Consider the following 13770-nt stretch of genomic DNA (forward strand, 5'->3'; position numbering starts at 1 on the left):
AGTCTGATAAAATTTAATTATGAGACTACAAATACATATTGGGGACATATTACAATATGAAGAAATAACATTCCCAGGCAGTCACTCGGAGCAAAATTCTCTGCTGTGCACTGCACATGTATTCCCCTTGATTCTTATCGGGTGCCTACGAAGAGGGCACTGTTGTTAGCATCCTTGTAAGAGTGTGGACGCGAAGCTCCGTAGAAGTACAGCAGCTCTCGAGGTCATACGGCCAAGGTCAGCTGCCAACTGGGACTCGTCTTCAGGTCCATGAGACCCCAGGGCTTCGGTCTGTAACTCCCGGGTCACGAGGTCCGGCAAGGCGCTGGGCACTGCGGTGTGTTCTCAACCCAGGTATCTGTCTTCTAAATAAAGAGAATGCTCTTCTATGTCCCAGCCTGTAAAGTTCGAGAGTAACCCTGGGCAGAAGGAATCTAGGTCTCAGCTCGTCATTTTCGCAGATGTGACTTCATAAGTCAACCGGAATTCCAAAGGAGTACGATTTTGTACGGTTTGTTTGGTAAAGGCAAGTAAGCAAGGTCAGGGCAACAATATCGACAGAAGGCCGCCCGGCGTGCACACGAGGGGAGCTTCACGTGCGTCTCAGTCTCTGTCCCATTACTGCTCTGTTTGCCAAACTCCAAAATGCCAATGCTATCTGATTACGGGGTATGCCCAATTTTTCTTAAAATTGATGTCTGTTATGGAAGGGTTGAGTTTCTCTAGCCCATCTGATTTCCAGAATGATCCTAATAGATATGAAAACCTGCAAATTACATACAAATATAATTTTTTACAGAAAAGCACTCAAGTCAAAGGGAAAACTAACCCAAGAAAAAACTCATGTCAGGAAAACTCCAAGAAACAGCAAATCTACCAAAAACTGCTACGAAAACACACGATGGACCCTTAACAGAGGACATTTATCTGGCTCGCATTTCTATCAGTCTCTGTCATCAAGTGCTGCTCTACTTTGCTGCAGTTCCGATATAAACACTTAGTAAAACACTCTATGTTAAAAATTAACTAGCTTTAATTCTGGCTTACTAAACTAGTCTGTGTAAAAGACACATGTCCTTTGAGGACACAACTTTTGAAAATTTAGTATGTGAAAGTCAAACACCCCTACCATGAGGCTCCAGATCTTCCAACAGATGAAAATTCAGCCAGCTCGGGGTTCTCATTATGACTCGAGCCACTGCATGTGCCCTGGGGTCTACCCCAGGCTCCAGCTGCGGAGGTCAGAGCTGGGGATGGAGGGGGTTAAACAGGGGTCAGGGAGGCCTCCTTCTCCCTCGTGAGAGAGACAGAAGAGAGGGTTCACCCACCCCAGATCCTTCCATCACTGGCAAAAAGGAAGGAAGCCAGAGTTTAGGGGGTGCTGAAAAATTAATTCGGTTCATCTCTGTGATTGTTCGGAAAGCCTGAAGCTAAGGGAGAAAATCTAAGTTATAAATGCCAAGTAATCCCATCCTGCAGCTCGAATGGCCTTGGGCTGGAAGCGAGGGACTGCAGGGAGAGAGGGATAAGAGGAGAGGTAAGAAAAAGGGAGAAAAAGATACACGTCTGTGTCTCCAGAAATATCAAGAGGAGCTCTCATATGTTCTGCCCTATGAGTAAATGCTAATTTAAATGTTTTCATAGAGACGTTTCTATTTAAAGAGACAACTGTGCTTTCCTCACCACCCCAAGCCCACCTACAGGGCTGTGCTCTAGCCTGGCCACCAGGCAGGGCCCTGGTACAACTGACTGAGCTCAACAAGCCTCTCTCAGACACTGAAGCTGCATAAGCTCAAGGTCTAAAGGCTCACCCAGTTTGGAAATCCACTGTCTCATTAATACAAAGAAGACTTTGATGATACTTGAAACTCATTCATTTATTGTTCATAAATGACCAGCCAATCCTAAAGGAAATCAACCGTGAATATTCACTGGAAGGACTGATGCTGAAGCCGAAGCTCCAATACTTTGGCCACCTGATGGGAAGAACTGATTGACTGGAAAATACACTGATGCTGGGAAAGAATGAGGGCAGGAAGAGAAGGGGACAACGGTGGGTGAGATGGTTGGATGGCATCACCGACTCGACAGACATGTGTTTGAGCAAGCTCCGGGAGATGGTGAAGGACAGCGAAGTCTGGTGTCCTGCAGTCCATGGGGTCACGAAGAGGCGAAGAGTGGGACACGACTTAGTGACTGAACAATGACAAAATGATCTTATGCTAAAGAGGAGGAGCTGGGCAGTCAAACAGTGATCGCCATTTTCGGAGCCACTTCAGTTTACATGAAGATGAGATGAATCACAGGCGTCCTCACCCACCAGAGGCTGTTTCCCGTAAGTGCAGCAAGCACTCTGTTACACCTTTCAATCCTACGAAAGCCCTTATGTAACTGAGTGGGGCCCCATGGGGCCTTCCTGGAGGAGAACCCTTCCCAACCCACGTTCTCCACCTGCCTCTTGTCTCTAGAAAAACTGTAGCCTACCTAGGTTTCCCTCAAGTTCCCAAGAGGAAATTTAATCATAGAATGGAGAAGATGCAAAAAGAAAGGAGAAAAGCCAAACATGGCAACATAATAATAGTTTAGCCATTAACCAAAGTCAAGGACCTTTAGGTCCTCCTCCAGGGCTACGGATCGTATTCTGAGCCACGTCCTCTGAGCTGTGTTGCAGATACTGATGCCCCCACAAGCTGGGAGAAGTTAACTGTAAGCTGCACACAAGCATGGAGACCCCAGACCAGTTGGAACCAAAAGGACACGTTGACGCTTACTTACCTCACCACCAGTCGGTCAGAAGGCTGTCCATGAGCTGGTCGCATAACCCACGATCCCCCTCCCTCACCCTGTCTTTAAAAACCTTTTCCTGGCGCCTGCAGGGAGTCTGGGCCTTTTAAGCACCAGCTGTCTGAACTCCTTGCTTGGCGCCTGCAATCAATGCGCACTTTCCTTCACCGCAACCTGGTGTCAGTATGTCGGCTTTACTGCATTTGGGCGAGCAAGTCCACGCTTGGCTCAGTAACACTTAGGAAAGCAATAAATCAGCACGGGTAAAAGTCTGATTTTACAGCTGCAGTGTAACACCCAAGGGGACTGTTTGAGGCGGACGGTGAGCCCAGGCTGTGTTGGAGTCCAGGTCTCCTGGACACCAGCCACGAGAAGGCAGGATGGAGGAGAAGGACGATTTCCTCGCAAGAGCGACGTGCCAGGGTGAACACGCGTGAGACTCAACCAATACGCGAAGGCAGTGCTGATTACCACGACTGTTTAAAAACACGGAAAGCAGCTCACTCTCTGCTGACATCCCCTATGGGGGATTGTCACCCTCATCGTGAGCACTGAAACCAAGCCTTCAGCACAGACCACCTTGCCCTCAGGTTTGCAGTCCGTCTGGCAAACTCGTGCCAGGAGATGTATTTCTCCTAAATGCCACCTGATGCAGTGAAATATGTGCACCGTGTGTCAAGCACAAAATGCTTTTAGAGTTTTGAGTTTTACAAATTTATCCTTCATCTAGGATAAATTCTATTGCTCCCAGAAGGGATAGATAAATCTCAAGGCATAATTATACCCCTGCTGGCCGTGACCTTTGAAGGTGCATATCTGCTTGAAAAATAATAGAATACTCCCTCCTCTGTGAAAGACATGTGAGTTTCTATCTGAACTATGCTTTAAATAAAACATGCCCATGGATACTTTATTTTCACGACAGGGGGTCATCTTTAGTTTCTTGGGGCTTGAGTTTTCTAACAGTCTAACAGAAGCGACTAATCACATTTTGCCGCATATTTACATGCATCCTTTATTTATCTGAAGTCCAAAATGAAGTTATTTTATCCATGCTTGTCTTCCAAGGATATGCCCATATTCTACCCAACTTAGTTGTGAAACATCCATTCTGTGATCAATGCTCTCCTACAGAACAATATTTTTTTTAATCAACTCCTGCTGTTTGTTTCCATTTGCTTAGGAAAATTAGGATGCCTTCCCCTAAGTCATCCCGGGAAACCACACAATATTGCCAGCAGCACAACCCAATGCCTTTGAACATTTCCTGAGTACCTCACCTTGTCAAAAAAAAGTGAGAGAAACTGTGGAAGGTAGAGATGAGGACAGAAGAAGGGCGGTGTGGGGGTGTGGGGAGGGGGACTGTAGTGCGTTGAGGAGGGGAGGGAGGAGGGGGAGGAGCGGAGAGAAAGAAAAAACAGAAACGGAAGCAAGCAAACGCCATCCTTGCCTCATTCTCCTTGTTCTGCAACTGGTCTTCCATGCGCCAACTCAACAAATGGCTTCATCCAACTTTAACCTCGAATCAACACCTCTGGATTCCAAAGATGAGCCCCTGACAACACACTCCGCTGTGTATACCCAGAGCTGAAAACTCTGCCAAATCACGCACTCACGTCTTTTCCTTCCCACTCACACTTCTGGGTCCCAAGTCTTCCCGTTTTGAGAAACAAGATGCGCTCAGGGTGCTGCCCTTTCTACTGTGTATATAAACCGGGAACCCCCCTGGGAGTCAGAAGGTGAATCACCATGCCCTGGGGGGACTGAAGGTGATTACAAATCACAGGGTGGGGGGTTGGTGATTGGGGGCCGGGGCAGCACCTTACCCTGCAGGACCTGGAACCTGGGCACCAGAGCAGGAGGTGGCGCAGCTGCTCTGGGAACGGGGCTTCACTAACGGGCGAGGAGCTGGACTCACTGACACCCCCACCCCCACCCCGGGGCCTGGGGGCACCCCAGAGGTTCCCACAGCATCAGGACACTTCACTGTCAAAAGCTAAGGTACCGTATTTCCTGCCCTAGGAATTAAGCAACTAGTCAGCGTTCCACCCCACTCTGTTCTGCAGATTCCTCATTAGAAGAAAATGAAAGAACCATCTTACCCATGAGGGATTTTGCTCAGGACATAATATCCAGTATAGGAGTGTTGATATATCTGAAACAGACACACAAAAAAACAAGAAACAAAAAAACAAGCATTGAGATCATGGTTGTGATTATATTTTTCAAATCACTGTGAATCCTAATAAACAAGCCTGGACCAAAAAGCATGTAGTCAGGAGACCAGGCAGCCAAGTCTTTTATTTACTCAGGAAGTAAATTTGCATATCATGTCAGTCTTTACTTCCACCATTTGCATGTGGTTTACTGGGTAGCCAGAGGCTTGGTGTCATTTCCATGACTACCTGGTTTGTGATTAAATCGGGGCAGAGATTTCCAGCTCAACTAATGTTAGCACAGAACTAACGTGGACGGTGCTCACTGGAGGCTTCCTGACAGCCAGCTGGACCAGAGATGGGGAAACCCAGGCCCGGCGGGAGGTCCCTGAAATCTCCGGCAGAGTCCACTCTGTACCCTCGGTGATACCAGAGCCAAGATGGGCTTACCTGGGCAAACTCCTGTCCCCTGGACAATTCGATGTGCGTGTTTTAGTTTCAGAGAGTGGCCAATAAATTAAGAGCTCATTGCAAGGGGAACGTAGCATTTCCAAACTGCTGTAAGCCTCGGGTCTCAGATGTCCCTCTTCAACTCTTGAGCCAGGAGATTACTCCCCAACCAAATGCAGTGACTAGAATGCAAGGGTCACCCCCAAAGAAGGGAGAACGTGGCCTCTGTCCTCTCTAGCTTTCTGGAGAGAGACCCTTTAGGGGTGGTGTGGAATGTGATGTGTTGGTTACCCTGAAAGGATGAAGTGAGAACCGTATTTCACTTTCCTTGCTCTGGAAACTTTTGAGGCACCCACACAGGGTGCCCTGTGTGGGCCAGCGCTTGCTGACTGGCATTTTAAAACCAGCTTTCTAAAGATAACGGGTGAGGGACATGCAGGCCAAGGAAGACAGAGCTACCATAGTGCGTGTGCATATGGACACGCTTGGTGCAATGACGGACGTGAGCCTGCAAAGGAAAATGGGGGGGGTCTGCTAACACCCCCGACTCCACGCCTGGTCTGGGCCCCCGGATTAACCTCGAGGGGATCACAGCTATTTGGCGAAGAAAGGACCCAGATATAAAAATAAAAAACAGAACTTAATTGCTAAAGAGATTTCGCTTCCAGTGACCCCAGGACTCCTGCACTAGATCCCCGGGCCCTGGGATGGTGTGCTCAAGGGCAGGAGACAGTCATCCAGCTGGGGGTCTAGTTGAAACTCTGGTCCAGGCGTGAAGAAACAGCTTTGGAGGAGCAAAATCGCGACGAAGAACACCATGCGCTCCCGTAGCAATCTGAGCAGGACTCCCCCCACACCCCCACCCCAGGACCGAGCTGCTGTTCTGAAGTGCTGCAGTGCTGCTCCCCCAGGAGAAGAAGGCGGGGCCGGGGTCCCAGCCCCTGTGTCCTGAGCAGACTGATGCTCAGAGAGCCCCTCAGAGGTCCGGGAGCTTTGCCAGAGGGTGCCTCTGGGGATGGAGATGGGAGCGGAAGCTGGGTGGCCCTGTTTCTCTATGGCCCACAGCGTCTGTGCTGGGCTGTTCCATCTCTCCAATGGTGCCCTTTCACGCTACGTGGCTCACCCCATTTTCACGGTGACCCCAGGCGGCACCTCTGTTTGCTGAGATGGGAAAGTGAGGCCCTGCAAGGGGCGTGGAGGATGGAGCAGTGGTGGAGGCACGAGGAGAGGAGGAGGGCTGGGTCCTAACTCAGTGACCCCGATGGGGTCAGAAATGATGGCCCGATGCTTCCGCACAGGCTGTAAACGGTACTGAGGCCTCCCAGCTCCTTCTCGGGGCGTTTGCTCTGCAGAAGGATGGCTGTCAGATTGTGAAGACACTCAAGTGACCGCAAGGGGACGAGCGAAGGTTCTCCCCCATGAGATGACCATGAGCCAGCAAGGCACAGGGAAGCTTGGAAATTGATTCTTCACCCCCTAGTCAGGCCTGCAGATGACACGGCCCTGACGAACAACCTCATAAGAGAATGTGAGCTGGGGCCACTCAGATCTAAGATGGTCCTGAGTTACTGATCCACAGTAACCATGAGACAGGAAGTATTGGTTGTCTTAAGCCACTAAGTTTCGGATAGCTTCTCACGCAGCAGTTGGTAAATAATACATCTAGTTTAAATCCAGATGATAAAGATTAACTATTAAATCAGAAGTGGACAGACTTCTGAGTTTCTAGATTCCCTCCCTATAACCTTTCAGCAACTTCTAAAACAAACAGACAAATTACCTATCAAAGAGTTCATACAGAAGAGCTGAGGGGTGGGGGGCATTATGGACCAAAGCATTTGGAAAAAGCCTTTGAGGTTCCTGTAGAGAACGGTCCAGAGCACAGGGGATGAGGTGGTCGTGACGCTGCTGGGAGAGCGGGGAGCATTTCTGGAGCACGTTCTATGCACTGGCAGTGCGCCAGCTCCTCAGCATCCGTGAATGCGCTCAATCTGCATGGGCCGGGTATTATTATCCTATCTTTTGGATAGGAAGACTCAATCAAACCCATAATACTTGAGATCCGTTTCTCTCTAAGCACATGATGGAAATTGCCTGAACAAAGGGTACAGCTCTTAATTCTCAAGTTACAAGTCCAAGTTGGTTGTTGTCAACTGAAAAATCCAGGATACCAACAGCTGTAATACATATGCAAAGTAAGGACACGTACTTCTTGCTTGGTCGAAGCCCTATTTATTTGGCCCATCTGGAAATAGTGATTTCAGTTCATTCTCTGGTTATGACATTCCCAAACCCCTAGACTTACATCTTCACACCTCTTTAAATATGCCTGCAAATGACCCTGAAATTCAACTCTGTGGATATCTTCTGAGTGCGACCAAAGAGAAAAAGGAAGACAAAACTAAAATAACCTAATAAGGATAATAGAATAAAACGATGAGAGAGCTGTCCATTTACAATTCTGCCTCTGTTCTGTCAGGCAGGAAGAAAAAAAACAAGCCTATAGGGATGGGAAATGTAACAGAATATCTAGAAAATGAAACCACTAATTAGAAAGATTCAAACAAGATGAAAGAGAGTCAAGAAGTAGAGACAGATAAAACCTGAAGCTGGAGTACCTATGTGCCAAGTACGTATGTAAAAGAAGCATTCCAGGGTAAACCGTGGATGCAAATGAAGAGCCTTCAGCATGAAACTGCAATTATGACTCAAGAGCTACTCTTAAAAAACGGGGAAGTAGGAGGAAGATGAAGTGATTTTCTCAGCGCTCCAAGATGAAACAATCAAATACCATTCTCCTCTGCAAAATGTTCCCTCAACCTGGAGCCGAAAGAACCACAAAGAAAACTTTGAAAGAGGACAAATTTCAAGTGTTTTCATTTGCACAATGCCTCATCTTGAAAGACATTAAAAAAAAAAAGTTACATCTCCCTGAAAGAATTTGAGATAAAAGCCTTTTGTGTGTCTGTGTGTGGACTCTCTCTCTCTTGTATTTATGCATCTTTCTTTAAAACAGACTCTAAATACTTCTGATCATGGAAAAAAGTACAAAGAGCTGGAAGTTAGTAAGACTGCATTGTTATTTTTGTGTGAGTGAACTTTTAGAAGTTTATGAATATAAGGTTTCTTCCCACACCATCAAATTTCCCTTGGAAAGTAAACACATGAAAATCTGTTACCCAAAATACCATTCACAAGATGGAAAAGCAATTTCATCATATTGTTTCTTTTTTTTTTAATGTATCATACAATATAGTTGACATCGGCATTCAATGATTTGGAAAAATAACCCAATTTTTTGGGCTAGGTTCATATTTGGCCTACATCTAATATATCTGAGGGCTTCCCTGATGGCTCAGCTGGTAAAGAATTCACCTACAATGCAGGAGACACAGGTTTGATGCCTGGGTTGGGGAGATCCCCCGGAGAAGGGAACGACGACCCACTCCAGTATTCTGGCCTGGAGAATCCCATGGACTATACAGTCGCAAAGAGCTGGACATGACTGAGCGACTTTCACTTTAATATTTCTGAAGCATCACTCTGTGCGCAGCCTGCTTTCTTATCCTCTCCCACATCACCCTCTGAGAAACACCGACTTTGACTTCCCTCTGGTCTTTCCCACTGCAGCCTCACCAGGTACACTGAGATGGACTCACTTTATGCCCTCCCTCTATGAAATCTCCCACTCTTATAGTCTTAAACCATGGTTACCTGAATATTAATTTCATGGACCTGTTTCCTCAACGGTAGGCCAGTGTATCAGACTCCCCCACTGACTTCTTTCTCCACCTTAGGTTCACAGGCACCCCAGACTCAATATTCTCCGAAAGAAACTTTTCAACAACCCTTAAAACCTAGCTTTCCTTTCGTATTTCCTATCCTGGTTGGTGGTGGCTCCCTCATCCCCTCAGTAAACTGAGCTGAAAACTGAGTTTTTCTTAACTCCATTATTTGCCTCCTTCCTCCTCTGGCTCAATTCCATATATCCCCAAATGGTGCTGAAATAATTTCTCAAGTCCTTCTCAAATCCATCGCCCATTCGTCATCCCTAAGGCAAATGCCCTGCTTCAGACCCCTGTCCATCCTGCCTCTCCTACAAGAGAAGCTACCGTGTTCTTCTCTAAGACTAACTTCTGAGACCTTGACCCCATTCCCTTCTGCTTCCTGTTGAACTTGATTATCAACTCTTCTACCACAAATTACCCCACCTTATATTTTTCATCAGGCTTCCCAGGTGGCTCTAATGGTAAAGAACCCGCCTGCCAACACAGGAAATGCAAGAGACACGGGTTCGATCCCTGGGTTGGGAAGATCCCCTGCAGGAGGGTATGGCAACCCACTCCAGTATTCTTGCCTGGAGAATCCCAAGGACAGAGGAGCCTGGCGGGTACAGTCCACAGGGTTGCAGAGAGTTGGTCACAACTGAGTGTGCGTGCACACACACACACACACACAGCACATATTTTTCATCACTCCCTCTCCATGGTTTTGTCTCTCTGATCTGTTGAATTAAAATCTCCCACATGAAAAAAATCCTTGGCCATTTCCCTCCTCCCCCAAATTCCTTCTCTTTAACTAGCATGGTACTTTATAAGGAAAGTCTGCACTGCATCACTTTCCATCGCTTCAAGCCCACTGCATCATCCTCCCGACGTTCTCATAGTGCCACCTCTGCGTGTCTGTCCCACTGCCGTGCACGACAGCGTCTTATTTTCCAGCCCGCTGGCTCACTCTGCAGTGCGTGACAAAGGCCACAGGAATCCTTCTCCCCTCTTCGTTCCCAGGCAGGTCACTGGCCTCGGTCTCCTCCCTGCCTGTCCTTTCTGCTCTGCAGACCCCTTGAACGGATTCAGGCACCAACCTGCCACCCACGCAAGTTCCCCTCGTTGGTCTGCACTCTTGGTCTGGAAGGACATTGCTTCCTTATGTGACGTCGTCCTGAGTTCATATTTTCATGCTTGATCTACTTGACTTCTAAGCTCATATTTTGGCTTATGTTGGGCCTTTCAGCATGTTTTTGCTCCAAATTGTCATAGCACATTCAATATTTTGAAAACCAAATAAATTCTTCTCCTAAAAATTCTCTCTTTTTTTCCTTTGGCTGCACTGTGCAGCACGTGGATCTTAGTTCCCCCTCCAGGGATCGAACCTGCGCCTCCTGCACTGGAAGTGTGGAGTCTTAGCCACTGGACTGCCAGGGAAGTCCCCTAGAGGATTCCCTTTTATGTTCTTGCATGTATCTGGTCTCTCGGTAGAAGCATCTTGGAATCAGCTCCAACCACTCCTATTCCTTCCTCCTTTCCTACTGTCCAGGTACAACTGGTTTCCAAATTTCACTGGACTGTGACTTTGGAATGAACCTTAAATTCACAGCACAATTTCCACCCTCAGTAACAATGCCCTAGTTTGATGCCTGAGTTATCACAATGACCTTCCAGGTGACCTTCCAGCCTCTGGCCAGAACTCCCCTCCTCCCCAAGGCCTGGAGAAGTCCTTTATCACAAGGGTCGGGAGCTGTGGGTGGCTGTGCTAGTTTGGAATAGTTTGGGAGTAGGATGCAGGCACTCCTGTGTATCCACTATAACTACAACTCAGTTTTATACTAAGACATATGTATTTAGTTTTATACTAAGACATATGTTCAATTCCCAGCCTGCGCATCATTTGATGGGTGAACTCAGACAAATTACTTAACCTGTGAGCCTGAGAAGTAAGAGCTGTGAGTATTTGCTGAGGAAATGTAAGCCATGAGAAAGGAATCAAGAATGCTCATGTTTAAATTTTAAGAACTATATAGTCTAGCTACTAGCACTGTACCGAATCCACAAAATTCTTTGTTTTGTCCACACTTTTGGGCTGTAAAAAAACCAGGAATTCCACAGAGAATGGCAAGGTTGGAGCTGACCTCTTCCAAGGGTGGGAGAAGACAGGAAAACAACTGAGATTGTTGCCCTCTGGACTGGCTGCGGCCAGCACCACCTCTGGAGAAGGGGATGACAGAGGATGAAATGGCTGGATGGCATCACGGACTCAGTGGACATGAATTTGAGCAAACTCCGGGTGACGTGAAGGACAGGGAAGCCTGGTGTGCTGCAGTCCATGGGGTCACAAAGAGTCGGATATGACTTAGTGACTGAATAACAAGTGTTTCAATAATGAGGTGGATGGTCCCCTGCAGGGGTGAGCTCCCCAGCACTGACGGGATTCAGGCAGAGGCTGGAGAGCTGCTGTGAGGGACGCCCTGGAATGGGTGTGTGCATTCTTAGGCAGATGGCTCCAGCAGACATGATTCCCCTTTCTTGTCTGATCCTACATTCTATTTATTTATGGGCTTCGCTACTAGCTCAGCTGGTAAAGAATCTGCCTGCAATGCAGGAGACTCAGGTTAGATCCCTGGGTTGAGAAGATCCCCTGGAGGAGGAAATGGCAACTCACTCCAGTATTCCTGCCTGGAGAATCCCACAGACAGAGGAGCCTGGTGAGCTACAGTCCACTGGGTCAAAAAGAGTCGGACACAACGGAGGGACGAATATTTTCACTTTTTCTTCTATTTATCGAGGAAATTAAACATATCAGAGGGTACAGATGAGCTCGGAGTAAACTTCTCCCAAGCTAGAACCAAGGACACCACGGATGGAATGATACACGGCTGAAGACATAAGATACAGGACCGTGAGGTGAACAGATGCCAAAGGCGCTAGGGAAGATTAACACGGGAAAGTCAGACTGGGCGGGGAAGAACGTGAGGTGTGGAAACCAGGTGGTAAACAGAGAAGGGAAACTATCCGTGCAAGATGCACGCTGATGAGTGAAAACAATAGAAATCTGAAGGGAGAAAATAAAAACTCTAAAAAAAGTAGCTGGAAAAGGTAAGATGTCTTGGTTTTAAAATTGGAGAAAATAAGCATTTACCCAGAGGGTCTATCTCCTCACAGTTTTGAAGGTTCTGTTACCAAAAGAGAAGGAATTTCATTGGCTTCCAGCCGGCAATACCAGTTCCCCTAAGAATTAACACACAGCCAGCCCCAGGAGAAAGCAAGCAACCTGCCTCCCAAACCCAAGCCAACGTTCCCTGGACCATGACGGATTCTCGCGCACTGCTCATGATCCTTCTGTGACATTCTGTAGATGTTCCCTCAAAACCTTTTTGAGAGCAGCTTTATGGAGGAGTAATTGACACATCAAATACTGCATGTAGGTGACTTCCCTGGTCGTTCAGTGGTTAAGAATCCACCTTGGAGTGCAGGGGACCGGGGTTTGATCCCTGGTCGGGGAACTAAGATCACACACACCTTCCAGCAACTAAGCCCAAGCACCACAACTACTGAGCCCAAGCACCACAAACTACTGAGCGCAAGCACCACAACTACTGAGCGCAAGCACCACAACTACTGAGGCCAAGCACCACAACTACTGAGCCCATGCCACGACTAGAGAGTCTGTGTCCTGCAATGAAAAGATCCCACACGATGCTGCTGAGACCCGATGAAGCCACATGAATTAATTAATTTTAAAAGTTACAAAAAAGGCACTGCACGTATGTGATTTGTTCGAGTTGATGAGTCTAGACACTTGTGACAGTCAGGACCAAGGCACCAGACACACCCAGCACCTTCCACGGCTGCCTTGTGTCCCTGACAACCTTTCAGGAAAGCAGCAAAGACCAGATAATTAAGCCTGAAGCCCTGGTGCCCCCTCGGTCAGTGGGGAGAAGTGAGGCGAGGAAACCTACTCTGTTTTTTCAAAACCATGTCACGAGTCTCCACACTCACGTGGTGTGTTCCTAAGACTCGGTCCTCACATGTTCTGCTGAACAACCTGCCCTCCTGGTTGTGGATGCCCTCCATCCACACGGTTAGACCAGGGCCAGGGTCAACCCTCACAGAGCAGCTGCCGTTCCTCCAAGAAGCCCTCAACACCCGCTCTGAGGACGGCTCTTGACCCAGAGGGGGCTTCAGGGTCTGCCAAAGGCTCCCCGAATAGTCCATCCAGATCCTTCTCTGAGTTATGAAAACAAGCAAGCGCATCTCTAATATCTGATGAGATAAGAGCTAACCAGTTCGTAGGGTCTTACTGGGAAGAAATGATGAATATCCTGCCCGGAAACCCTTTCACTTAGTGGAGAAACGGGCCCAGCTGAGGGTTCTCGGTCTTTTGAGGAGTGAGACCCATGGGCCGAAATGCTCTAGAGAAGATGCCCAGGTCAGCGGGAGTCTGGACAGAAAGCCGGGTGAGGGACACCCAGGGCAGGTGGTCTGCGCAGAAGAGAGAAGCCCGAGGGCAGCCGGAGGGCTGATTCTCGGTTTCAAACAGCCCCGGGAGTAAGTGCCAACAGGCCTGTTCTCATTTCCTCCACGCTGGAGGACAGCATTGACAA

At 47.9% G+C, this 13770-nt stretch overlaps 1 protein-coding gene across 4 annotated transcripts in view; it reads right to left on the minus strand.

Moving 5' to 3' along the window:
* Positions 1-13770, minus strand: part of DPP6 (dipeptidyl peptidase like 6) — a 1064355-nt gene that overhangs the window by 194393 nt on the left and 856192 nt on the right. For all 4 annotated transcript variants that reach the window (XM_027538503.1, XM_027538505.1, XM_027538502.1 and 1 more), the window contains exon 6: positions 4887-4939. In XM_027538503.1, coding sequence (XP_027394304.1) covers positions 4887-4939 — 53 coding nt within the window. The remainder of the gene's footprint in view (positions 1-4886; positions 4940-13770) is intronic.

Source organism: Bos indicus x Bos taurus, chromosome 4 (assembly GCF_003369695.1).
Source record: "Bos indicus x Bos taurus breed Angus x Brahman F1 hybrid chromosome 4, Bos_hybrid_MaternalHap_v2.0, whole genome shotgun sequence".
In the NCBI taxonomy this organism is placed as follows: Eukaryota; Metazoa; Chordata; class Mammalia; order Artiodactyla; family Bovidae; genus Bos; species Bos indicus x Bos taurus.